The sequence below is a fragment of the Oncorhynchus mykiss genome, unplaced genomic scaffold (assembly GCF_013265735.2).
Source record: "Oncorhynchus mykiss isolate Arlee unplaced genomic scaffold, USDA_OmykA_1.1 un_scaffold_266, whole genome shotgun sequence".
NCBI classification, from domain to species: Eukaryota; Metazoa; Chordata; class Actinopteri; order Salmoniformes; family Salmonidae; genus Oncorhynchus; species Oncorhynchus mykiss.
In genome coordinates this window covers 133,439-160,690 of record NW_023493722.1, presented here as the reverse complement: position 1 = coordinate 160,690, position 27,252 = coordinate 133,439, and the positions used below count along the sequence as shown (strand labels likewise).

General features: G+C 43.0%; 2 protein-coding genes across 3 annotated transcripts; both read left to right on the top strand.

Annotated features, from left to right (window-relative positions):
* Positions 1-921: 921 nt before the first annotated feature.
* LOC110519735 lies at positions 922-26,551 on the top strand. 2 transcript variants are annotated; one of them, XM_036973556.1, is made up of 3 exons: positions 922-2,311; positions 2,473-2,560; positions 2,909-3,219. In XM_036973556.1, exons 1-3 carry the CDS (start codon positions 1,118-1,120, stop codon positions 3,082-3,084), a joined length of 1,458 nt encoding a protein of 485 aa, XP_036829451.1. In that variant the 5' UTR covers positions 922-1,117; the 3' UTR covers positions 3,085-3,219. The 2 variants fall into 2 exon arrangements, 1 of the variants encoding a protein (XP_036829451.1); XR_005042220.1 differs by lacking the exon at positions 2,909-3,219 and adding an exon at positions 25,931-26,551 and having other exon boundaries at positions 933-2,560.
* On the top strand, positions 18,116-25,886 carry LOC110514905. The gene is made up of 9 exons (XM_036973533.1): positions 18,116-18,175; positions 19,021-19,096; positions 19,326-19,444; positions 19,673-19,709; positions 19,841-20,247; positions 21,702-24,286; positions 25,157-25,341; positions 25,502-25,589; positions 25,870-25,886. The coding sequence occupies exons 2-9, from the start codon at positions 19,058-19,060 to the stop codon at positions 25,884-25,886; spliced, it is 3,477 nt and encodes a 1,158-aa protein (XP_036829428.1). The 5' UTR covers positions 18,116-18,175; positions 19,021-19,057.
* Positions 26,552-27,252: the final 701 nt, after the last annotated feature.

The following is a 27,252-nucleotide window of genomic DNA, read 5'->3' as shown; positions in this document are numbered from 1 at the left end:
AGTATGTGAGTTCCCCTGTCAAATTGAGGACAGCAGAAGTAAGGCCACAGCTTCTTTGACCAGTCTGTTAGATTGTATTAGAAAACTCTCAAGTGAGGAATTTAAGAGAAATGCCACTCAAGCAGTGAGTGAGTTCCTAGTTAAAAAGTCCACCAGTAGCTTAACTAGTGCACAGCCTGCTTATTCTGTAGCATCCAGGTCTTGTTCCATACAAAACCAGTACACATGGTCAAAGGATATTTGTGCGGATTCTGCTGCCTTTGGCATCATTGAAACATTTGTGGAAGACCTGCAGAGCTTGGCGCAACCTGTAGAAGTAGAGGAGAGAGAACCTGACCTCCAGGAAAATGCACAAAAGCTACAGAGCAGGATCTGGTCTGCTACCTCTAGTTTATATAACAATATTCAGAAGACATTAAAGGACTTCATCATTCATCAGCGGAGGTCAGACATGCTGAGCAGAATGTCTAGTCATATACCCACAGAGGACTCTGGACATCTTGAGACTAAGGAGCACATTTGTTTGGCAAGCCAGGACTTGAGGCAAGCTAGTAAGAGTGTGCCTCACTTGCACAGTTTGAACCTTGAAGTGTCTCTACACAGGGGTGTCAGCGAGAGTTCAAAACTTCTCTGGACTGAAACAGACGAGGCTCTACTGACCAATAGTACCAAAGAGGTCATTTCAACCATCTTGACCTCATGCGAGGATCAGGCATCAAATGCACCTTGCTTCTCCACAGTAGGAAAGAAAATATCTGATATGTCCCTTGAGGTCAACATGTTGGTAGGTGGTGTTCTGTCTCAGCTGAAGGACATCTCCTTGTCAAGGTCCCCAACACCATGTGAAGACATGTTTGAACGTCTCCAAGGTTCTCCTGAGCGAACCTCTCCAGTAAGTCTAAATTGCAGCACTGCTGCCTCCAAAGGCATTGCATCTTCCCACAGTCTTTCAACAAAGAGCCTCCAAAAACGTTCTAGTCATGAGTTCCAAACCAAAGCTGAGAAAGGAGTGAGTGAGGTCCTCTCTAGATCATTTAACATTGTGGAGGAAGGTACAACAGATAAGTACCTCCAGTCTGTATCTACATCCACCACATCTACTGATATTATACAAACCATGGTGAAAGACCAGCAGGAGCTCACCCAGACCACCCAATCATCTGACATGGTATCTGGAACCTCCCTGCTCACCACTGGACAGGTTTCTGAGAAAAGAATCTGGTCTGTTGCTCGTAAAATCTACTACAGTCTGCAAAGTAAGATTACGGAGTTTCTCAGAAAAGATCTTCAAAGATCAGACACAACACTTGGTTCAATCCAAATCTTTACATATCAAAGCAGTCCTGCATCACAAAGAGCAAGTCTCGGCCATCTTGAGGTCAACCAGAGCAGTGTTACACCTGGTGGAAACGATGCCTGTGTGGACATTCCGCACAAATTACTACCTAAAACCACTGAGCTCTCAGGATCCATGCTGGAGGATATTGACACGATCCGTTGTAGGAGTGCTGACGGCCAAAATACAAGAAATACCTCTTCTTCACGCTCTTCTATCTCTCTAACACCTACTTCAAAATTAAGGCAGTCGAAATGGCACTTTGCTTTACCCGGGACTCCCATCCCCACTGAGTTTCCTGCTCAGATTGACTTTCCCATTGTTAGAAACACAATCATTGAGGACTTCTTTCACACTGAGGACTTACTTCCTGTAACCTTTGTGGACAAAGTCAGGCAAGCTGCTGGGGTGGTAGTGGACATTATGGTGGAAAGTGTTGAGAACACACAGGAAGATGGACAGGGTGCTTCTCATCCTGACGACCTCCGATCTGCTGTTAGGAAATTGAGAAAAATCATTTCCACTTGGACCATCCACATTTTCAGTCATGAATTGGTGGATAAAGTGATAGCCCTTCAGGACAGCCACAGCACTCCACAGGTCTTAACATTGGAAGCAGCCAAAAGTGCTTCAGACTCCATTCTTTCAAGGCTGAAATGGGGAAATGAACAATGTGCCATATCCAAGGAGCTCTCCTCTCAGCTTTTCCAGATATTTGCTGAAGAGACAGTGAAGTGCTTCCTGAGACAGTGGTCAGATGAGTATGAAAACATAAACTTTGATGTTTCAGTCCAGAACGATCCAAAGACTTCTACTTGCATGGTCATTCTTCAAATGATCACCAAAGCCACTGCTAAATGTTATTTTGAGTCCGCTACCAGCGTGGCCACCAGTGACATTGTAGAAGGCGTGTTTGATTTGGAAAGGGATACCATCAGCAGTACTGGAGAGCAGGTCCTCACCTTCAATACAAAGGTATAGTACACATACATCTTTCATGAATAACACTGCTGTTGACCTTTTATATGATTCTTTGTGTCATGGCATTGCACTGCTTCTTTGCAGTTGATATGCTGTACTTTTAAGATATCGAAAACATTTCAGTTTGTTTTAATGTGCCTTTTCCCACCAACCAGGGTTCCAAGAATGTTAGTAAGAACCTCTGTCCTCAAGAGTCTCTGGAGTACCAGCCTCAGAACATTTCCCCTACTGTGTACTTTACAGGTAAGCCCTGCTGCTGTTTAGGCTGCTGCTCAGTCAAGACTGAGACATTATCCCTTTACCATTCCACTAATTCATTTGGAAAGACGTTGTACTCCTCTGAGTTGTTACCTATGACATACTGTACTGTGGGCTGGGTGGTAGCCTAGTGGGTTAAGAGGTTGGGCCAGTAACCGATAGGTTGCTGGTTCAGAATCCCTGAGTTCACGAGGCAAAATCTGTCAATGTGCTCTTGAGCAAGGCACTTAATCCTAATTGCTCCTTGTAAGTCTCTCTGGATAAGTCTGTCTGATGTCTGATAAATGAGAAAAAATGTAAATTGATGGCATGCTGGATGGTCTTTCGTTGCAGAGACGATGACAAAATCTCATGGCTCCTTTTCTCCAGAGGGAATTTATGATATCGCATCGTCCTTCCCACTTGAAGAGAAGAGTCGCAAACCCTCCCTTTTCACCAGATTGTCTAGATCCATCACGAAAGGCTTTCTCAGCCCATTCAAATCTTCAAGGAAAACCACATTTATTTAAATAAATTCCTCATTATAACAACGAGAGCATTCATTTGTTCAGATGAGAATCTAATCGTATTGGTCACATACGCCGAAAACAACTGTGAGATGCTTTATTACGAGCCCATTCCCAACAATGCAGAGTTAAAAAGTAATAAAATGTTTTCTAAATAGTAACACAATAACAATAACAAGGCTATATACAAGGAGTACCAGTACCGAGTCAATGTGCATGGGTGCGAGGTAGTTGAGGTAATACAGTATGTACATGTAGGTAAGGGTAAAAGTGACTAGGCAATCAGGATAGATAATAAACACAGTAGCAGCAGCTAGTGTGAAAGTCGGTCAGTGTCACAGTGAATGTGTGGGTAGAGTGTAGTGAGTGTGCATCGAGCCAATTCAAGAGAGTCAGTGGAAAACAATTAGAAAAATACATCAATAACAAAGGGGGTCAATGCAAATAGTGCAGGTGGCCATTTAATTAACGTTCATCAGTCTGATGGCTTGGGGGTAGAAGCTGTTCAGCAGTCTAATGGCTTGGGGGTAGAAGCTGTTCAGCAGTCTTATGGCTTGGGGGTAGAAGCTGTTCAGCAGTCTAATGACTTGGGGGTAGAAGCTGTTCAGCAGTCTAATGACTTGGGGGTAGAAGCTGTTCAGCAGTCTAATGACTTGGGGGTAGAAGCTGTTCAGCAGTCTAATGAGTTGGGGGTGGAAGCTGTTCAGCAGTCTAATGACTTGGGGGTAGAAGCTGTTCAGCAGTCTAATGACTTGGGGGTAGAAGCTGTTCAGCAGTCTAATGACTTGGGGGTAGAAGCTGTTCAGCAGTCTAATGACTTGAGGGTAGAAGCTGTTCAGCAGTCTAATGACTTGGGGGTAGAAGCTGTTCAACAGTCTAATGACTTGGGGGTAGAAGCTGTTCAGCAGTCTAATGAGTTGGGGGTGGAAGCTGTTCAGCAGTCTAATGACTTGGGGGTAGAAGCTGTTCAGCAGTCTAATGACTTGGGGGTAGAAGCTGTTCAGCAGTCTAATGACTTGAGGGTGGAAGCTGTTCAGCAGTCTAATGACTTGGGGGTAGAAGCTGTTCAGCAGTCTAATGACTTGAGGGTAGAAGCTGTTCAGCAGTCTAATGACTTGGGGGTAGAAGCTGTTCAGCAGTCTAATGACTTGGGGGTAGAAGCTGTTCAGCAGTCTAATGAGTTGGGGGTGGAAGCTGTTCAGCAGTCTAATGACTTGGGGGTAGAAGCTGTTCAGCAGTCTAATGACTTGGGGGTAGAAGCTGTTCAGCAGTCTAATGACTTGGGGGTAGAAGCTGTTCAGCAGTCTAATGACTTGAGGGTAGAAGCTGTTCAGCAGTCTAATGACTTGGGGGTAGAAGCTGTTCAACAGTCTAATGACTTGGGGGTAGAAGCTGTTCAGCAGTCTAATGAGTTGGGGGTGGAAGCTGTTCAGCAGTCTAATGACTTGGGGGTAGAAGCTGTTCAGCAGTCTAATGACTTGGGGGTAGAAGCTGTTCAGCAGTCTAATGACTTGAGGGTGGAAGCTGTTCAGCAGTCTAATGACTTGGGGGTAGAAGCTGTTCAGCAGTCTAATGACTTGAGGGTAGAAGCTGTTCAGCAGTCTAATGACTTGGGGGTAGAAGCTGTTCAGCAGTCTAATGACTTGGGGGTAGAAGCTGTTCAGCAGTCTAATGAGTTGGGGTGGAAGCTGTTCAGCAGTCTAATGACTTGGGGGTAGAAGCTGTTCAGCAGTCTAATGACTTGGGGGTAGAAGCTGTTCAGCAGTCTAATGACTTGAGGGTGGAAGCTGTTCAGCAGTCTAATGACTTGGAGGTAGAAGCTGTTCAGCAGTCTAATGACTTGGGGGTAGAAGCTGTTCAGCAGTCTAATGACTTGGGGGTAGAAGCTGTTCAGCAGTCTAATGACTTGGGGGTAGAAGCTGTTAAGGAGCCTTTTGTCCCAGACTTGGTGCTCTCGTATCGCTTGCCGTGTGGTAGCAGAGTGAACAGTCTATGACTTGGGTGGTTGGAGCCTTTTGCCAATCATTTACATATCACTTACTTTATTTTTATTTGATTTGATGTCATATTGTAAACGTATGTATCTGTTTTGCTGAAAATATGATTTTGAAAACAATGAATGTCTACAAGTGCTTCATAAAACAGTTATATTTATTTTTGTATTTTCAAAAGACAGCAAATAGCCAATCAAGTATCAACATAAGTGAAATGAAAGACAGATTTAATTTTCAGTGAATAATTGTCTTGTCCAGTGAGCAACTCAATGACATCGATTCAATGACATCATTAGATCACCTCCAAGAAGCATCTTCAACGTTCACCTGACAACCCATTGGATAAGACACATACACTAACCAAGTGTTGCTTACCTGTCAAGAAGGTTGAGATCAGAAGCTTCTTCAATACCCCAGAAATGGAAAGGCTTTGAGACAAAGACAATCAACTGTCCAGATAATGCACATACACTAACCCGGACGTTCTACTTGCCCCACTGAGTTACAGCAAAGTTATCATTTATGCATGGGTCCACGATCCACTCATAGCTCTCACAGCTATCTGACAGTTCTCAGAATACTAAGGAAGAAGTGTGTGATATTGGATTTGGTATCCTTCCCACTCCCAAGTGATTGGGAGTCCCATATTGTGCCGCATAATTGGCCCAGCGTCGTCCGGGTTTGGCCATCATTGTAAATAAGAATTTGTTCTTAACGGACTTGTCTATGATGATGACTGAATGATGACACATGCTGTGCTAACACATCGTCACAGTAGTTGTCAGTTTTGTAACGTAAATAAAGAGTTTGTCAAATACTCTATGTGAAATACAGTATGTATTATTTTCCCATGATGCCATTATTTCATGTCTTGTGGTATTTTTAGCATTTTCCCCCCTTATGTATCAGGTGTATTATTTTGACACTGCACAGACTCATTTAAATGAGCAATAATGATCCACATCTTAATAAAAGAGTTTTAAGGCAACAGTGTTCATACTGTATTTTACATTGATTTCAACCACTATAGGTCTTCATCAGCAAGTGAGGATTTCTATGGATAAAAACTAGTGTTAAGTGTGGGGGGGGGGGGGGGGGGGGGGGCCTCAATTAGACCCATGTCAAACACTTACAATCACGTACAGTACAACCACATTCAGTACAATCACATAGTCACATTCAGTACAACCACATAGTCACATACAGCACAACCATAGTCACATTCAGTCAACTGAATGATTGTAGAATAATAATAATTCCATTCACATTTGGCTACTACAAATAGCCAGTGAAATATGATACGTTTTTTGTTCCTTGAGAGGAATGACTGAGAATCCACTGCCTGCCGTTGTAAACTTTCTGCACACAAATCAAACACAGTACTGACTATATCTATAAGCCTCATCCAAAGGAACGAAATTCTAAGTTGTCCGCATTGTTTCAGGCATCATCCGTTCCAAAGTCTCATCTTGTTCACTGTAAAAAATAAAAACTCAAATAAGAGTTCCTTTTTGGACAATTTCAGGTTGTCCCTCCTTGTTTCAGTATGTTTAATCTGCCTAATGACCAGGATCCTGGTGTCTACCCAATGTGCTGAGCACTCCTCCTGGACAGAGTCCGCGCTACATTCAGCTGCTGCAACCATGGTCTCTGTGTGAAGGCACTGTTAGAGAGTCAATCAACCAGAACAAGGTTAGGAGACCAAATCTGTGTCCTAGCATTGTGAAATACTGTATATGTAATGGCCTCAATACATTAATGAAGCGCCCTTACATCCTATCCTCTCCCCATACTGAAACAACTTGTTAGGGTGAACCAATAAGACTGACACTATATACCTTCTAAGCATGATAGTTGGCTCATGATTTGTTTCAGGACTTGTTAGGGTAAACCTATAACAGCTTCTAACCCAAAGTCATAAGACTGCTGAACAATTAATCAAATGGCCACCGGACAAGTTCAAATGTTTTATTATTTGTTACTTTAGTTTATTGGGTAAATATTCTCTTCAACTCTTCTTGAACTGCACTGTTTGTTAAGGGCCTGTAAGTAAACTATTTCACGGAAAGATCTACACTTGTTGTATTCAGCGCATGTGACAAATAAAGTTTGAGTTGATTTGATTATGTACCTTCTAAGCATGATGGTTGGCTCATGATTTGTTTGTACTGAAATCTATTCAGGGAGGATAAGGGTATATCATAGGCAGTGATGTAGTGGTAAAAACATTGACTGGTAAATGCTGATTGCCGTTCAGGATTAAAGAAGTAACGCTCCCTCTACTTTCAATGCATCTTCCACAAAAGGTGGGTAAATGCTTGAACAAAATAAAATAAAAAGTGTGTAAACAGCTTTTACATGTGTCCCCCCCCCACCACCACTGATTATAGGAGGCTTCTTCTGACAGTATTCACACCTTTCATAAGAAACCTCCAGAGAAATATTCATATTCACCGTAGCTGCCATTTAAACCTGGACTAACCTGGCCAAGGCCAAACAGTATATGGCGTTTTCTCTGGGTGTGCGGTCGCAGTGGAGAGAAAAGGCCTCCAGTGAGGTGGTGAGTATCTGGGCGGAGTTTGGCGAGGCAAACACAGGTCTGAGATTGGTGTCTCTGGAAATGGGCGGGAGCGGGACTCTGCTCCTCCATTGGTTGCTGTTCTGATCCCCACTCTCATCTTCCTCACATCCCTTCCCTGCACATCCCCTCTTCTTCTCTCTTTCATCCCTCGTGGCCACAGGGTGTAGCCGCCTCGCTTCGCGGGCCGCCTCGCTTCGCGTTCCTAGGAAACTATGCAGTTTTTTGTTTTTTTACGTGTTATTTCTTACATTACTACCCCAGGTCATCTTAGGTTTCATTACATACAGTCGAGAAGAACTACTGAATATAAGATCAGCGTCAACTCACCATCAGTACGACCAAGAATATGTTTTTCGCGACGCGGATCCTGTGTTCTGCCTTACAAACAGGACAACGGAGTGGATCCCATGCAGCGACCCAAAAAAACCATTCCGAAAAAGAGGGAAACGAGGCGGTCTTCTGGTCAGACTCCGGAGACGGGCACACCGTGCACCACTCCCTAGCATTCTTCTTGCCAATGTCCAGTCTCTTGACAACAAGGTTGATGAAATCCGAGCAAGGGTAGCATTCCAGAGGGACATCAGAGACTGTAACGTTATTTGCTTCACGGAAACATGGCTCACTGGAGAGACGCTATCCGAGGCGGTGCAGCCAACGGGTTTCTCCACGCATCGCGCCGACAGAAACAAACATCTTTCTGGTAAGAAGAGGGGCGGGGGCGTATGCCTTATGGCTAACGAGACATGGTGTGATGAAAGAAACATACAGGAACTCAAATCCTTCTGTTCACCTGATTTAGAATTCCTCACAATCAAATGTAGACCGCATTATCTACCAAGAGAATTCTCTTCGATTATAATCACAGCCGTATACAGTGCCTTGCGAAAGTATTCGGCCCCGTTGAACTTTGCGACCTTTTGCCACATTTCATGCTTCAAACATAAAGATATAAAACTATAAAGCTTTTTTTGTGAAGAATCAACAACAAGTGGGACACAATCATGAAGTGGAACGACATTTATTGGATATTTTATAACTTTTTTAACAAATCAAAAACTGAAAAATTGGGCGTGCAAAATTATTCAGCCCCTTTACTTTCAGTGCAGCAAACTCTCTCCAGAAGTTCAGTGAGGATCTCTGAATGATCCAATGTTGACCTAAATGACTAATGATGATAAATACAATCCACCTGTGTGTAATCAAGTCTCTGTATAAATGCACCTGCACTGTGATAGTCTCAGAGGTCCGTTAAAAGCGCAGAGAGCATCATGAAGAACAAGGAACACACCAGGCAGGTCCGAGATACTGTTGTGAAGAAGTTTTGGATTTGGATACAAAAAGATTTCCCAAGCTTTAAACATCCCAAGGAGCACTGTGCAAGCGATAATATTGAAATGGAAGGAGTATCAGACCACTGCAAATCTACCAAGACCTGGCCGTCCCTCTAAACTTTCAGCTCATACAAGGAGAAGACTGATCAGAGATGCAGCCAAGAGGCCCATGATCACTCTGGATGAACTGCAGAGATCTACAGCTGAGGTGGGAGACTCTGTCCATAGGACAACAATCAGTCGTATATTGCACAAATCTGGCCTTTATGGAAGAGTGGCAAGAAGAAAGCCATTTCTTAAAGATATCCATAAAAAGTGTCGTTTAAAGTTTGCCACAAGCCACCTGGGAGACACACCAAACATGTGGAAGAAGGTGCTCTGGTCAGATGAAACCAAAATTGAACTTTTTGGCAACAATGCAAAACGTTATGTTTGGCGTAAAAGCAACACAGCTGAACACACCATCCCCACTGTCAAACATGGTGGTGGCAGCATCATGGTTTGGGCCTGCTTTTCTTCAGCAGGGACAGGGAAGATGGTTAAAATTGATGGGAAGATGGATGGAGCCAAATACAGGACCATTCTGGAAGAATGGACTTCAACCTGATGAAGTCTGCAAAAGACCTGAGACTGGGACGGAGATTTGTCTTCCAACAAGACAATGATCCAAAACATAAAGCAAAATCTACAATGGAATGGTTCAAAAATAAACATATCCAGGTGTTAGAATGGCCAAGTCAAAGTCCAGACCTGAATCCAATCGAGAATCTGTGGAAAGAACTGAAAACTGCTGTTCACAAATGCTCTCCATCCAACCTCACTGAGCTCGAGCTGTTTTGCAAGGAGGAATGGGAAAAAATTTCTGTCTCTCGATGTGCAAAACTGATAGAGACATACCCCAAGCGACTTACAGCTGTAATCGCAGCAAAAGGTGGCGCTACAAAGTATTAACTTAAGGGGGCTGAATAATTTTGCACGCCCAATTTTTCAGTTTTTTGATTTGTTAAAAAAGTTTGAAATATCCAATAAATGTCGTTCCACTTCATGATTGTGTCCCACTTGTTGTTGATTCTTCACAAAAAAATACAGTTTTATATCTTTATGTTTGAAGCCTGAAATGTGGCAAAAGGTCGCAAAGTTCAACGGGGCCGAATACTTTCGCAAGGCACTGTATATCCCCCCCCAAGCAGACACATCGATGGCTCTGAACGAACTTTATTTAACTCTTTGCAAACTGGAAACCATTAATCCGGAGGCTGCATTCATTGTAGCTGGGGTTTTAACAAGGCTAATCTGAAAACAAGACTCCCTAAATTTTATCAGCATATCGATTGCGCAACCAGGGGTGGAAAGACCTTGGACCATTGTTACTCTAACTTCCGCGACGCATATAAGGCCCTGCCCCGCCCCCCTTTCGGAAAAGCTGACCACGACTCCATTTTGTTGATCCCTGCCTACAGACAGAAACTAAAACAAGAGGCTTCCACGCTGAGGTCTGTCCAACGCTGGTCCGACCAAGCTGACTCCACACTCCAAGACTGCTTCCATCACATGGACTGGGATATGTTTCGTATTGCGTCAGATAACAATATTGACGAATACGCTGATTCGGTGTGCGAGTTCATTAGAACGTGCGTTGAAGATGTCGTTCCCATAGCAACGATTAAATCATTCCCTAACCAGAAACCGTGGATTGATGGCAGCATTCGCGTGAAACTGAAAGCGCGAACCACTGCTTTTAATCAGGGCAAGGTGTCTGGTAACATGACCGAATACAAACAGTGCAGCTATTCCCTCTGCAAGGCTATCAAACAAGCTAAGCGTCAGTACAGAGACAAAGTAGAATCTCAATTCAACGGCTCAGACACAAGAGGCATGTGGCAGGGTCTACAGTCAATCACGGACTGCAGGAAGAAATCCAGCCCAGTCACGGACCAGGATGTCTTGCTCCCAGGCAGACTAAATAACTTTTTTGCCCGCTTTGAGGACAATACAGTGCCTCTGACACGGCCTGCAACGAAAACATGCGGTCTCTCCTTCACTGCAGCCGAGGTGAGTAAGACATTTAAACGTGTTAACCCTCGCAAGGCTGCAGGCCCAGACGGCATCCCCAGCCGCGCCCTCAGAGCATGCGCAGACCAGCTGGCCGGTGTGTTTACGGACATATTCAATCAATCCCTATACCAGTCTGCTGTTCCCACATGCTTCAAGAGGGACACCATTGTTCCTGTTCCCAAGAAAGCTAAGGTAACTGAGCTAAACGACTACCGCCCCATAGCACTCACTTCCATCATCATGAAGTGCTTTGAGAGACTAGTCAAGGACCATATCACCTCCACCCTACCTGACACCCTAGAACCACTCCAATTTGCTTACCGCCCAAATAGGTCCACAGACGATGCAATCTCAACCACACTGCCCTAACCCATCTGGACAAGAGGAATACCTATGTGAGAATGCTGTTCATCGACTACAGCTCGGCATTCAACACCATAGTACCCTCCAAGCTCGTCATCAAGCTCGAGACCCTGGGTCTCGACCCCGCCCTGTGCAACTGGGTACTAGACTTCCTGACGGGCCGCCCCCAGGTGGTGAGGGTAGGCAACAACATCTCCTCCCCGCTGATCCTCAACACTGGGGCCCCACAAGGGTGCGTTCTGAGCCCTCTCCTGTACTCCCTGTTCACCCACGACTGCGTGGCCACGCACGCCTCCAACTCAATCATCAAGTTTGCGGACGACACAACAGTGGTAGGCTTGATTACCAACAACGACGAGACGGCCTACAGGGAGGAGGTGAGGGCCCTCGGAGTGTGGTGTCAGGAAAATAACCTCACACTCAACATCAACAAAACTAAGGAGATGATTGTGGACTTCAGGAAACAGCAGATGGAACACCCCCCTATCCACAGTAGTGGAGAGGGTAGCAAGTTTTAAGTTCCTTGGCATACACATCACAGACAAACTGAATTGGTCCACTCACACAGACAGCATCGTGAAGAAGGCGCAGCAGCGCCTCTTCAACCTCAGGAGGCTGAAGAAATTTGGTTTGTCACCAAAAGCACTCACAAACTTCTGCAGATGCACAATCGAGAGCATCCTGGCGGGCTGTATCACCGCCTGGTACGGCAACTGCTCCGCCCAAAACCGTAAGGCTCTCCAGAGGGTAGTGAGGTCTGCACAACGCATCACCGGGGGCAAACTACCTGCCCTCCAGGACACCTACACCACCCGATGTTACAGGAAGGCCATAAAGATCATCAAGGACATCAACCACCCGAGCCACTGCCTGTTCACCCCGCTATCATTCAGAAGGCGAGGTCAGTACAGGTGCATCAAAGCTGGGACCGAGAGACTGAAAAACAGATTCTACCTCACAAGGCCATCAGACTGTTAAACAGCCACCACTAACATTGAGTGGCTGCTGCCAACACACTGACACTGACTCAACTCCAGCCACTTTAATAATGGGAATTGATGGGAAATGATGTAAATATATCACTAGCCACTTTAAACAATGCTACCTTATATAATGTTACTTACCCTACATTATTCATCTCATATGCATACGTATATACTGTACTCTATATCATCGACTGCATCCTTATATAATACATGTATCACTAGCCACTTTAACTATGCCACTTTGTTTACATACTCATCTCATATGTATATACTGTACTCGATACCATCTACTGTATCTTGCCTATGCTGCTCTGTACCATCACTCATTCATATATCCTTATGTACATATTCTTTATCCCCTTACACTGTGTATAAGACAGTAGTTTTGGAATTGTTAGTTAGATTACTTGTTGGTTATTACTGCATTGTCGGAACTAGAAGCACAAGCATTTCGCTACACTCGCATTAACATCTGCTAACCATGTGTATGTGACAAATAAAATTTGATTTGATTTGATTTAGTTGAAGAGGTTTATCCTGGGATGCCAGGGCGCGGAGCGGGCAGGATACATGAGATGGGCAGTTGATGGGGGTCAAACGTCGAGAGGCTGTGGACATCACCCTGTTACTCGCCTTGGCCTCACTCCTCCTGGGCTTGGAGGACATCTTGGGGAGGGTGAAGCCGTCCACCAGGACCGTGTCGCCCACCCTGGTCCTGAACGGAGCCCTGTTGAGGCCCATGCAGTGCCTGGATGCTGCCCAGCCTCACCCAGCCCTTTATCTGGAGGTATGTCCGCATGGGCAGGGCCATACCTGGGAGGACCACCACAGAGCACAACTTGGTGGCCAGGTGACTCACACACTCCCTGTGGCTGTACTGAAGGGCGATCCTCAGGGGGACACGACCCTGGGGATCCCGACAGGCAAGGGTCAGAACGCTGCTGGCGATAAAGAGTTTGAGGATGGTGAGCTGGCCGCGCTCGATGGAGGCGACAGCGGGACACTTGGCGACGTCGGGGTGGGCCGTCTGGTGGCACCACTCACGGTGGTGATAAGGGTGAACCCCCACCGGCTCAATGACACGCACCCCCCTCTCCAGCAGCCAGCCGGCCAGGTCCAGGTGGCCCTGAGAAGCAGCGATGTAGAGTGCCACCCGGAGCTGGAACCTGGAATAATACAGAATCAATGTATTTATAACACGTTTCAAGTTTTTTTTTGGCAAGTTCACAAGATACAGTGGGTTATAAAACAGTACAGTAAAATGCTTACTAGCAAGCTCTTTCCCACAATGCAGTATTAAAGATCAGGGTAAGAGAAAAAACGTATGAAGGAAAAAAACACGAGAATATAAGCTATATACAGGGTCAGTACTATCATTGTAAGCTATATACAGGGTCAGTACTATCATTGTAAGCTATATACAATGTCAGTACTTTCATTGTAAGCTATATACAGGGTCAGTACCATCATTGTAAGCTATATAAAGGTTCAGTACAATCACTGTTGATAGTAAGTCTATCATACAGTTCAGTGTGTAGATGTGTATTCTGACCTCATCACAGGTCTCTCCCTAGACGGGTGTCGTTGGACGGTCAGTCTGTGTCCCAGGAAGCAGCCTCTGAGGAACTCTGCCCACCCATCCTAGGGGTCCAACCGTAGAGTAGCCCCTGGGAGACAGAGACACATGCAGGTTGTCCTCCTGGTTGCCATGAACCAAGAATGTGTTCCATACAGACCATTTGTCTCTGTGTTACATCCATAAGGTGTTGAGCCAGAGGACCATTGATCTACTGCACAAGGAAGGCCATACCCAGGTCAATGGCGTAGTCGTGCAGCCGGTTGCAATCGTAGAGTTGCAGGCCGGTGGGAGAGCTCAGTCTGAAGGAGCTGACGGGAAGCCCACACTGCTGGGACACCAGGGTCATGAGCCTGGCCACAGACGCACTCAGGAGAAACACAGTGCCCAAGACTGAGAGGGTCTCCCCCGTCACGGCACTGAACACACGCACCACCGGCTCCCGCTGAAGTATAAGACCATGGATAAACAGTAAATTCACTTGTTTTACATAAATACCTACGTTGTGTTTATACACCGAGTAAACAAAACATTATGAACACCTGTTCTTTCCATGACAAAGACTGACCAGGTGAATCCAGGTGAAAGCTATGATCCCTTAATGATGTCACTTGTTAAATCCACTTCAGTGTAGATGAAGGGGAGCAGACCGGTTAAAGAATGATTTTTAAGCCTTGTGACAATTGAGGAATAGATTGTGTATGTGTGCCATTCAGAGGGTGAATGGGCAAGACAAAATATTTAAGTGCCTTTGAACGGGGTAGTAGGTGCCAGGTGCACCGGTTTGTGTCAAGAACTGCAATGCTGCTGGGGTTTTTCACACTCAACAGTTTCCTGTGTGTATCATGAATGGTCCACCACCCAAAGAACATCCAGCCAACTTGGCACAACTGTTGGAAGCATTGGAGTCAACATGGGCCAGCATCCCTGTGGAACGCTTTCAAACACCTTGTAGAGTCCATGCCCCAACGAATTGAGGCTGTTCTGATGGCAAAAGGCGGGGTGCAACTCAATATTAGGAAGGTGTTTCTAATGTTTGGTACACTCAGTATATATAAGTTAGGAGTCATATAATTACAGGGGTAAGATGAAGTGGCTCCTTTGCACTGATCTCAGGTCTGGTTTGTGTTTTTACTGCTAATGGTAAAGGTTAGGATTTGGTGAGAGTATGCTGATCCTAGATCTGTGCCCAAGGGCAATTTCTATCCAGAGACAAATCAAAGGTCCATGCTATTTAAATGTATAATCTACCACCATCTCGTGGCTCAAACTTGTAACAACATTTTCTAATTCATGTGCTGTACTGAGTTATCACCGGATTAAAAAAAAAAAATCATGCAGGCTATCTTTGCACTAGCATGCGATGCCATATATTTGACGCAGGTATTTATTATTCAACAAGGATAGTCATTGACCCGGACAAAATATAATTGTATGAGCTATGCCTCTGTGTCCTGGCGTTGTTGTACCCCTCTACTATCTGGCTTGGTGGGGCGATCTCGTTCTGCATGCCTGCTTCACTGAGATACAATGTGTCGTCATGCATTTGTGCATGCACGCTGTTAACGGTCATACCCGTCTTGCTAGCTAACTTAGCTAGCTCATCAACCAGTATTTTATTCGCTTTTTCTGCACGATAGCACTTATTAAAGCCTTGAAACTCATGGGGACCTCACTGTTACCACGGGTCATCGAGCTAGCCCTTATTTGGCAGCAGGGTTGCATCGGTTTCCACTGGATTTGACAGCTTGTTATGCTGGCTAGCTAGGTAGCTAATTCGCTAATGCAAACTATTTATCATGTAGCAGCCTATGCTGACTAGCGTCGCTAGCAACTAGCTAACATAGATAAAGCTTAGTCGTGGGTCCACAAAATCAAACAAATGGTACTGAATTGATGACAAAATCATGTTTCGAAATTGTAGTAGCTATTTATGTTGTTGTTGTTGTTTAATGACATTGCGAATATCATATTTTTTGTCATTTAACTACCGGTATGTATCTAATCTGGTTTCGGCATGAGAAAAGTATTAATCGCAAATTCCAGCACTAACGGATTTCCCGGGAAACAGAAATAAGACACCCGGTCACGAATGCGGAGCCACGCCCTAAAATAACATGGCGTTTAAAAACATTTTTTTTTTTAAACATTTTTTTTTTTTTTTTTAATTAATAACAAATCAATACATAAAGCACATGAGGGAACACAAGCATACATAGATTACAAACAATAGACAATCGAGCTAGGGGGTACAATATCACATTACAATTACACAAGGACCTTAAGGGACATGCATGTACTTACAATTCTAACAGCTGTTTTGTTAGTAGAGCATTTAACCGTCTTAAAATACAGTTCAATTTCTTTTTGTAGGGTAGTTTTCTTACATGCATACAATGCCAAAAAAAGATGCACAACTGTTTCTGGGTGGTCATTACAAAAGGAGCAATTTGAGTTGATGTTTTCCTTAAACTTCTTCATATAGTGGTTGGCAGGATAATATTTATGAATCATTTTAAAGGAAACTTCCTAAATTTTGTTAACAAGTGTGTGGCAACATCCAAACTTTTTTCCAACAGATATTATCAATAAATCCATTCCAATAAGGCATGACATAAGGTATAGATAGATACAACATCCTGCTGAAACAAGGATCGTATCGCTCTGTTGTTGAATGGAGCAAAAGAGAAACAAATCTTTCCTACTGATGAGTCAACAGGGTCAACAGAAGGTAGGCTCTGAGGGTCAGGTCTTTCCTACTGATGAGTCAACAGGGTCAATAGAAGGTAGGCTGAGGGTCAGGTCTTGACATGTTCCTGAATAACATAGCAACACCTGAGGGAATGGCATCTAAAACAATTGCAAAATCTTTAGGTGTTACAGGGACCTTGTAAAGTAATAAGAATTCTTTATAACTGAGTAAAAGACCCTCTGCATTTACCAGTTGGCTCACCAATAGGATATTATTTCGGAACCAATATTCTAAAAACAGAGAGGTATTTTTATACAATATATCCCGATTATTCCATATATAATATCTGTGTGGAGAAAAATTGTGTTTATAAATTAAGGACCATGACAAGAAAACCTGCCGATGAAAAGCAGAAAGTTTCACTGGAACTTTGTCAATATTATAATTGCAAAACAACATGAAGTTAAGGCCACCAAAAGTAGAGAAGACATGATGAGGAATAAAATTCCAGATAGAAGTGGGTCTTCTTAGGAATTGTTTTATCCAATTGATCTTAAAAGTATTATTTAAAGTAGTAAAGTCCAGAAAATTCAGTCCACCATTCTCATAAGTGTTCATTACAACAGTTTTCCTAATGTAATGGGTACGGTTCCTCCAAAGAAAGTTCAAAAGCATCTGGTCTATCTCCTTGCTTATTTTACGGTCAAGATATAAAGATAGAGCACCATATGCTAGTCTAGAGATACCTTCAGCCTTGATTATTAGGACTCTACCTTTTAAAGATAAGTCCCTCTGTAGCCATTGATTTAGTTTCTTCTGGGTTTTTTTAATAAGAGGGTTCAAATTTAGTAAGCCTCTAGACTTCTGATCCTTTGTAATGGTTATGCCTAAATATGTAAGTTCTTCTTTTACTGGAATACCATAATATGAAGGTGTCACACAATCTTTGACAGCTATGAGTTCACGTTTATTAATGTTAAGATATAGACCAGACACTTTGGAAAAGGATTGTATCACATTGATCGATATGGGAATTTGGTTAGCGTCTTTCAGAAAAAGTGTAGTGTCGTCAGCCAGCTGGCTTATAATAATTTCTTTACCAGCTATGGAAATACCTTGTACAGGACTATTATTTAAAGAATTTGCAAGAAGTTGGGTGATTAATAAAAACAGGTACGGAGAGATAGGACAACCTTGCCTAATTCCTCTCTTTAACTCAAATCTAGGTGAGGTGCCATATTTCAATTTGATAGAGCTGTTACCATTTGCATAGAGAGTCTTAATAGCCTTACAGAAAAAATCCCCAAAGCCAAGTCTCGTTTGTGACACATTCATGCGTTCCAATTTTGTCTTAATTGTCTGTAGGTTCTAAATTGCTTATGAGCTTGGCTTCCCTTCAGAAAGTAGCTGATTCTTGTACTTTACAGCTGTATTTTCCTACAGTTACTAATAATAATAGCAACAAAACAGATTTCATTCCTTAAAATGATTTTGCCAGATGGAAGAAAATAATAAGGTAGGCCTAAACTGTAATAAGATATACCTTAAAGACTGCTTGTGTTTAATCCTGAATCCAGTTGCCCCTCTTGTACTGGGATAAAATAATAGGGAACCCATGAACCTTATGGAGGAGTACATGTGTTTTGTAGACACACCTGGGTTCTAGACTGGCTGAGGTAAACATTTTCGGAAAGCCTGGGTTTTTAAATCCCGGTGAAAGCAGATATGACAAAGTTTATCAATGTCTTGTTGCCCTTCTATTTAGATGAAACTAGCGTAAAGGATCATTTTTCTACTCTTAATCCACATTTTCTAGCAAAAAAACATGTTCATGCTTTAGGGCTGGTGGGCTGCATATATATTGGTAAAATATAAAGTGTGTGTGTGGGGAGGCCTGGTGGATATAATGGGGTATAGGCCTAACTGTTGTTTTGAGGGTGACATTTCAACCACAGGATGATGTTATCATTGTAAACTAAATTCAGCATAGCCAAACCTTGTTATAAAATAGGTTGAATTTGTACCTTTGAAACCATGTCAGATTTTCAACATTATATACACTTTCAGAAAAAAACTATAGGCAGCACCTCAGCCCGGGATCGAACCCCATCCAGGGTTTTAACTACACCCAGCCCTGCTTAGCTTTAATATGTCACTGACTACTACCAATATGCTATTGTGAGAATTATTATTGAGAGATCTCTTAATAACAAAATATATTCAGTGTTAATATCGAAGTCATTCTAAGGGGTAGGTTTGACAAAGCAAATGAGTGAGTGAGTCTTTGACATGAAGACAGTGGTTAGATTCTGCCATTGGGACTGCTCTGATGTTTCCATTCTCTCCTGGTTATGACCATAGAGCCTTGTCCCAGTCTCTAGACCTGCCTGTCTGTGTGATGGATGACCACCTGACCTCTGAAGCTGTCAATGAGATGGTAAGTTGACCTTGTCATTTCATATTACAACATTAATCCAATAAAATTTTATAGTGATGCTATCATTGGCAATGTTGACGTACCACAACCATCTCTGTTGTGTTGCAGTTGTTTAATTGGCCCAACGTTGCCAATGCTCCTCCACTCTTTAACAGTTAATAATTATTTCAGTATGATATTTGTTTTTTATTAAGTTTGATTATTTGCAATATAATTACATTTCTACCAGGAGCAGAGCAATTGTACCAGGAGCAGAGCAACCTCAGTGATGGAAACCACAGAAGAGGGGAAGCTCAACAATGTGGAACATCTGACACTTATGGACTTCCTTCAAAACCTAACTGAGAAGTATGTTCTGTTTTCTTTGGTACTATCACACCTTCAAGGAAATAGGATCAAATTAGAAACTGATCAATCGGAAAAAAAATGTCATTGCTAGAAAAGTTGTCACATTGCAATTTTGCCAAAACAACTGACACAAAGCAAGTATAACTTCACGATCAGGCAAATAATTAAATAAAAACAATTCTGCCACGCATCCTGATATGACAACATTTATAACAATATTGTTTTCAGGCAATGGAGGGGGATTCGTGAGGGTATGTTTGACCCGGTAAGATCATGTTACTGACAATTTAATCAGATTACCATGAAAACTCTGCCTAATGTTTAACCTTGTTCATAAGCTTTTGAAAGACGCACTATGCAACATTTTAAAACACTTCTTCTGTTTCTGGAATACAGCTGACAAAACAACAGCTTGCCGGCTTGTGTCTGAGGATTGTCCAGTTTTTATCGGACAAGCTGATGCAGATCATCATCCCAGGTCTTTACGAACTACTGGGCATCCAAGATGCTGCCTCCTCTCCATTGTCACAGAGATCTCTCACAGCGTCACTCACCAGTCTGTTAGACGATAAGGTTAACACCAAGTCCCGCGTGAGATTTACTGAGGCTGGTGTACCTAAGAGGCCAGGCAGTCGAAAGTCTTACAATAGCTTTCGCATCCCGACTCCCTACCCTTCCTCCAACTGTATGGATCAGGAAGAGGAAGAGGAAGAAGTGCAGGAATCACAACTTAAGTTCAAGGAGATTTACCTGACTAAGGGCAGTCTGGGCAGTGGAAGCTACCTGCCCAAGGGGGCCATGAGGTATGTTCTTAAAGGGAAATTTAACAACTTCATATTCATCACCATATGTGAAAATTACACATTTCCATGCTTTGTAGTAAAAAAAATATAGAGGGACGTAACTGTTTCCAATAGTGCTGAGAAATTAGTGCTTTTTGAGGTTGGTTTGGTTTCCATTCAAATATTTAAAAAATAATCACGGTTTTGGATTTCAATACTTTTTTTAGACATTGAATGCACTATGGATTATGTGTGTTGAATGCTGTAACAACACATAATAAAACAATGAATAAAAGTCCCATGATGGTAGTGACTGTCCATTAGTGTTTATGACTTATCAACCATCATTTACTTTCTCATATAAAATATTTATTTGATGACTTTATTATTTAATTCCAAGTCATCAACTCATCTCTATAGAGCTGCTGCTTATCCTGTCTGACAAAATCACTATTTTAGTAGTTCTTCTAAGTAAATAAGACCTACTTTTATGACCGCTGAACACCAACTGTCAATCACTTAGATCATGTATTTCCAGGTAGAGAATCCTCGCAACGCAACTGCTTTTTATCTCTCTCATGCATTCTCTCGTCTCTCCGTCTCAGTTAATGAGGTTTCCGTATCTGCTCCACACAGAGTGGACAAGCAAGTGGGCATGCAATGGATTATGGGAATTAATTGCCGTATTTTCTGTGCTAAACTATGTAGAATATTGGCCTGTTGGAAACTACAACTCCCTACTACATTGCATAGTTCGTGCTTGATCTGATTTATCTCTACAGAAACTGAGCATCGAGCTCACAGAAGAAGAAAAAAATTAACTATATGGAATTCAAATAATTGAGCCGACGTCGGTCAATTAGTTGTTTAAAAACCGAAAAATAACAAAAATGTTGGTTAAATGCTCAGCTCTAGATTCTAATGGCATCATCAGTGTGCATCGTGTGATTTTAACCAATTATGAGTAGGCATTGCCTGCTAATTGGTTGATGATGTCATAGAAAACACTTATCTTCCTCTTTCTTTTTTACTACAAAACATAGAAATGCCCGTTTTTCACATATGCTGATGTTGGGGTGGTGCTGGAGATGATGAATATGAAGTTGAAACATTTAGAATTTTCCCTTTAACATTTCTTCAAACTGCCTTGTATTTATGATTGTCCTTGAAGTTATTAGAAGTTACAGTATTTGAAGTTTATAGCAATTTGGATTTTTGTAGAGGATAGATATTGCCAGGATAGATAGATATCTACAGGCCAGTTTCAATACAAATGACTTATACAAAATACACTTTATTGGGCTTTAGAAATTAAGCAGTTAGGCTGACATCACACTAAGTTTTTTTCTCAGAGAAACAGCAGCGTTTTCCTCATTGTTTTCAATGGTGCAGATGTATTTGACACACTGAATGTGCATCACAGCCTTACATATTATTTGTTTGACTTTGATGATTTCTGCGTTTTTTTTCCCAAGGACTCTAACCTCTCTGTCTGATGTGCAGAAGAAAACAACCAACTCTGAGACGCTACAAGTCCTCTTAGGTGTCTCAGAGGACACCCTTGTCACCTGTGTACAGGACAGCCTGCAAGGTTCTCTCTCCAAACTTGCATGCATGTCCAATTCTCCATCTGGAAGTGCAGGCTCTATGATGCTAACCCCTGCTGTAATGGCAGAGTTGGCTAAAGATGTCAAGTCGGCCTTATCAGTGGTCGTTAAGAGTGCCTCCGCTAGCCAAACCTCTGTAGTGACACCGGTAAGGGGAGACTCACAGACCAAGGTGACTGAGAGCATGGTGAGAGAGCTGGCTGCTAAACTTGAAAAAGTTGACCAAGAGAGCAAGAGTATAACAGGGCAAGTCATGACCATGATCTCTGACACAATGGTGGCTTTTGTTGACGAGAACAAACAAAATTTGCTGGAAGATCTGAAGGACAAGATCACGTTTTTGGCATCGCATGTTGGCTTCATTGAGGATCTTGATGCCCTGATAAGCAAATACGAGAGCAGCTACAATATTAGTGAATCTGGTTCCTCCTGCACGCTCACATCTAAGAGCATCCAAAAACTCTCTAGCCGGGAGTTTCAAACATCAGCAATACAAGCAGTGAGTGGAGTTCTTGACAAAAAAGTCAGTAGTTTGAGCTTTCCTAGTTCAGTCATTCAGTCTGAGTTAACAGGTGCTGTATCAGGTCAAACATTGTCTGGCATTGTAAAGACAGAGTCAATTCACCCAGTGGGCTCAGCAGCGTCAGTAGTTGTTAAGACTTTCGTGTCAGATATGAAGTCCTTGGCTGAATCTGAAGAGAGTCCCCAACAGAAGAGTGCCTGGTCTGCTGCTGTTCACATTTACCACAGCATCCAAAACAACTTGAAAGATTATTTCAGCAAGCTTCAGCGATGTGCCTTAAAGAGCATTGTCACATCTGATGACAACATCACAAATGCTGAGTTTAAGGAGACAGTTCCACTTCCTTGCTTAAACATGAAATATAGGCCCAGTAAGAGTGAGCCTCAGTTGCCAGAGTCCACTGGTGCAGTTACTTTACAAAGAGGCCTAAGTGAGAGCTCAAAACTTATTTGGGCAAAAACTGAGTCAGAAGAAAGCAAGCTCCTTCTGACAACTTGCACCAAAGAAGTCATCTCAGAGCTTCTGGTCTTGTACAAGACTGCAATGTCAAAGGAGGACGCCCTGTACACTGTTGGAGAAAAAGGATCAGGCTTCTCTATTGAGAGAGAGAAATTTGTAGAGGGTGTTCTGGCTCAGCTTGGGGATATTGCCCATTCCAGGGCCTCATCACCAATAGTATGTGAGTTCCCCTGTCAAATTGAGGACAGCAGAAGTAAGGCCACAGCTTCTTTGACCAGTCTGTTAGATTGTATTAGAAAACTCTCAAGTGAGGAATTTAAGAGAAATGCCACTCAAGCAGTGAGTGAGTTCCTAGTTAAAAAGTCCACCAGTAGCTTAACTAGTGCACAGCCTGCTTATTCTGTAGCATCCAGGTCTTGTTCCATTCAAAACCAGTACACATGGTCAAAGGATATTTGTGCGGATTCTGCTGCCTTTGGCATCATTGAAACATTTGTGGAAGACCTGCAGAGCTCGGCGCAACCTGCAGAAGTAGAGGAGAGAGAACCTGACCTCCAGGAAAATGCACAAAAGCTACAGAGCAGGATCTGGTCTGCTACCACTAGTTTATATAACAATATTCAGAAGACATTAAAGGACTTCATCATTCATCAGCGGAGGTCAGACATGCTGAGCAGAATGTCTAGTCATATACCCACAGAGGACTCTGGACATCTTGGGACTAAGGAGCACATTTGTTTGGCAAGCCAGGACTTGAGGCAAGCTAGTAAGAGTGTGCCTCACTTTCACAGTTTGAACCTTGAAGTGGCTCTACACAGGGGTGTCAGCGAGTGTTCAAAACTTCTCTGGACTGAAACAGACGAGGCTCTACTGACCAATAGTACCAAAGAGGTCATTTCAAAAATCTTGACCTCATGCGAGGATCAGGCATCAAATGCACCTTGCTTCTCCACAGTAGGAAAGAAAATATCTGATATGTCCCTTGAGGTCAACATGTTGGTAGGTGGTGTTCTGTCTCAGCTGAAGGACATCTCCTTGTCAAGGTCCCCAACACCATGTGAAGACATGTTTGAACGTCTCCAAGGTTCTCCTGAGCGAACCTCTCCAGTAAGTCTAGATTGCAGCACGGCTGCCTCCAAAGGCATTGCATCTTCCCACAGTCTTTCAACAAAGAGCCTCCAAAAACGTTCTAGTCATGAGTTCCAAACCAAAGCTGAGAAAGGAGTGAGTGAGGTAATCTCTAGATCATTTAACATTGCGGAGGAAGGTACAACAGATAAGTACCTCCAGTCTGTATCTACATCCACCACATCTACTGATATTATACAAACCATGGTGAAAGACCAGCAGGAGCTCACCCAGACCACCCAATCATCTGACATGGTATCTGGAACCTCCCTGCTCACCACTGGACAGGTTTCTGAGAAAAGAATCTGGTCTGTTGCTCGTAACATCTACTACAGTCTGCAAAGTAAGATTACGGAGTTTCTCAGAAAAGATCTTCAAAGATCAGACACAACACTTGGTTCAATCCAAATATTTACATATCAAAGCAGTCCTGCTTCACAAAGAGCAAGTCTCGGCCATCTTGAGGTCAACCAGAGCAGTGTTACACCTGGTGGAAACGATGCCTGTGTGGACATTCCGCACAAATTACTACCTAAAACCACTGAGCTCTCAGGATCCATGCTGGAGGATATTGGCACGATCCGTTGTAGGAGTGCTGACAGCCCAAATACAAGAAATACCTCTTCTTCACGCTCCTCCATCTCTCTAACACCTACTTCAAAATTAAGGCAGTCGAAATGGCACTTTGCTTTACCCGGGACTCCCATCCCCACTGAGTTTCCTGCTCAGATTGACTTTCCCATTGTTAGAAACACAATCATTGAGGACTTCTTTCACACAGAGGACTTACTTCCTGTAACCTTTGTGGACAAAGTCAGGCAAGCTGCTGGGGTGGTAGTGGACATTATGGTGGAAAGTGTTGAGAACACACAGGAAAATGGACAGGGTGCTTCACATCTTGACGACCTCCGATCTGCTGTTAGGAAATTGAGAAAAATCATTTCCACTTGGACCATCCACATTTTCAGCCATGAATTGTTGGATAAAGTGATAGCCCTTCAGGACAGCCACAGCACTCCACAGGTCTTAACATTGGAAGCAGCCAAAAGTGCTTCAGACTCCATTCTTTCAAGGCTGAAATGGGGAAATGAACAATGTGCCATATCCAAGGAGCTCTCCTCTCAGCTTCTCCAGATATTTGCTGAAGAGACAGTGAAGTGCTTCCTGAGACAGTGGTCAGATGAGTATGAAAACATAAACTTTGATGTTTCAGTCCAGAACGATCCAAAGACTTCTACTTGCATGGTCATTCTTCAAATGATCACCAAAGCCACTGCTAAATGTTATTTTGAGTCCGCTACCAGCGTGGCCACCAGTGACATTGTAGAAGGCGTGTTTGATTTGGAAAGGGATACCATCAGCAGTACTGGAGAGCAGGTCCTCACCTTTAACACAAAGGTATAGTACACATACATCTTTCATGAATAACACTGCTGTTGACCTTTTATATGATTATTTGTGTCATGGCATTGCACTGGTTCTTTGCAGTTGATATGCTGTACTTTAAGATATCGAAAACATTTCAGTTTGTTTTAATGTGCCTTTTCCCACCAACCAGGGTTCCAAGAAAGTTAGAAAGGACCACTGTCCTCAAGAGTCTCTGGAGTACCAGCCTCAGAACATTTCCCCTACTGTGTACTTTACAGGTAAGCCCTGCTGCTGTTTAGGCTGCTGCTCAGTCAAGACTGAGACATTATCCCTTTACCATTCCACTAATTCATTTGGAAAGACGTTGTACTCCTCTGAGTTGTTACCTATGACATACTGTACTGTGGGCTGGGTGGTAGCCTAGTGGGTTAAGAGGTTGGGCCAGTAACCGATAGGTTGCTGGTTCAGAATCCCTGAGTTCACGAGGCAAAATCTGTCAATGTGCTCTTGAGCAAGGCACTTAATCCTAATTGCTCCTTGTAAGTCTCTCTGGATAAGAGTGTCTGATAAATTAGTAAAAATGTAAATTGATGGCATGCTGGATGGTCTTTCGTTGCAGAGACGATGACAACATCTCATGGCTCCTTTTCTCCAGAGGGAATTTATTATATCGCATCGTCCTTCCCACTTGAAGAGAAGAGTCGCAAACCCTCCCTTTTCACCAGATTGTCTAGATCCATCACGAAAGGCTTTCTCAGCCCATTCAAATCTTCAAGGAAAACCAAATTATTTAAATAAATTCCTCATTATAACAACGAGAGCATTCATTTGTTCAGATGAGAATCTAATTGTATTGGTCACATACGCCGAAAACAACTGTGAGATGCTTTATTACGAGCCCATTCCCAACAATGCAGAGTTAAAAAGTAAGAAAATGTTTTCTAAATAGTAACACAATAACAATAACAAGGCTATATACAAGGAGTACCAGTACCGAGTCAATGTGCATGGGTGCGAGGTAGTTGAGGTAATACAGTATGTACATGTAGGTAAGGGTAAAAGTGACTAGTCAATCAGGATAGATAATAAACACAGTAGCAGCAGCTAGTGTGAAAGTCGGTCAGTGTCACAGTGAATGTGTGGGTAGAGTGTAGTGAATGTGCATCGAGCCAATTCAAGAGAGTCAGTGGAAAACAATTAGAAAAATACATCGATAACCAAGGGGGTCAATGCAAATAGTGCAGGTGGCCATTTAATTAACGTTCATCAGTCTAATGACTTGGGGGTAGAAGCTGTTCAGCAGTCTAATGACTTGGGGGTAGAAGCTGTTCAGCGGTCTAATGACTTGGGGGTGGAAGCTGTTCAGCAGTCTAATGGCTTGGGGGTAGAAGCTGTTCAGCAGTCTAATGACTTGGGGGTAGAAGCTGTTCAGCAGTCTAATGACTTGGGGGTGGAAGCTGTTCAGCAGTCTAATGGCTTGGGGGTAGAAGCTGTTCAGCAGTCTAATGACTTGGGGGTAGAAGCTGTTCAGCAGTCTAATGGCTTGGGGGTGGAAGCTGTTAAGGAGCCTTTTGTCCCAGACTTGGTGCTCTCGTATCGCTTGCCATGTGGTAGCAGAGTGAACAGTCTATGACTTGGGTGGTTGGAGCCTTTTGCCAATCATTTACATATCACTTACTTCATTTTTATTTGATTTGATGTCATATTGTAAACATATGTATCTGTTTTGCTGAAAATATGATTTTGAAAACAATGAATGTCTACAAGTGCTTCATAAAACAGGTATTTATTTTTGTATTTTCAAAAGACAGCAAATAGCCAATCAAGTATCAACATAAGTGAAATGAAAGACAGATTTAATTTTCAGTGAATAATTGTCTTGTCCAGTGAGCAACTCAATGACAGCGATTCAATGACATCATTAGATCACCTCCAAGAAGC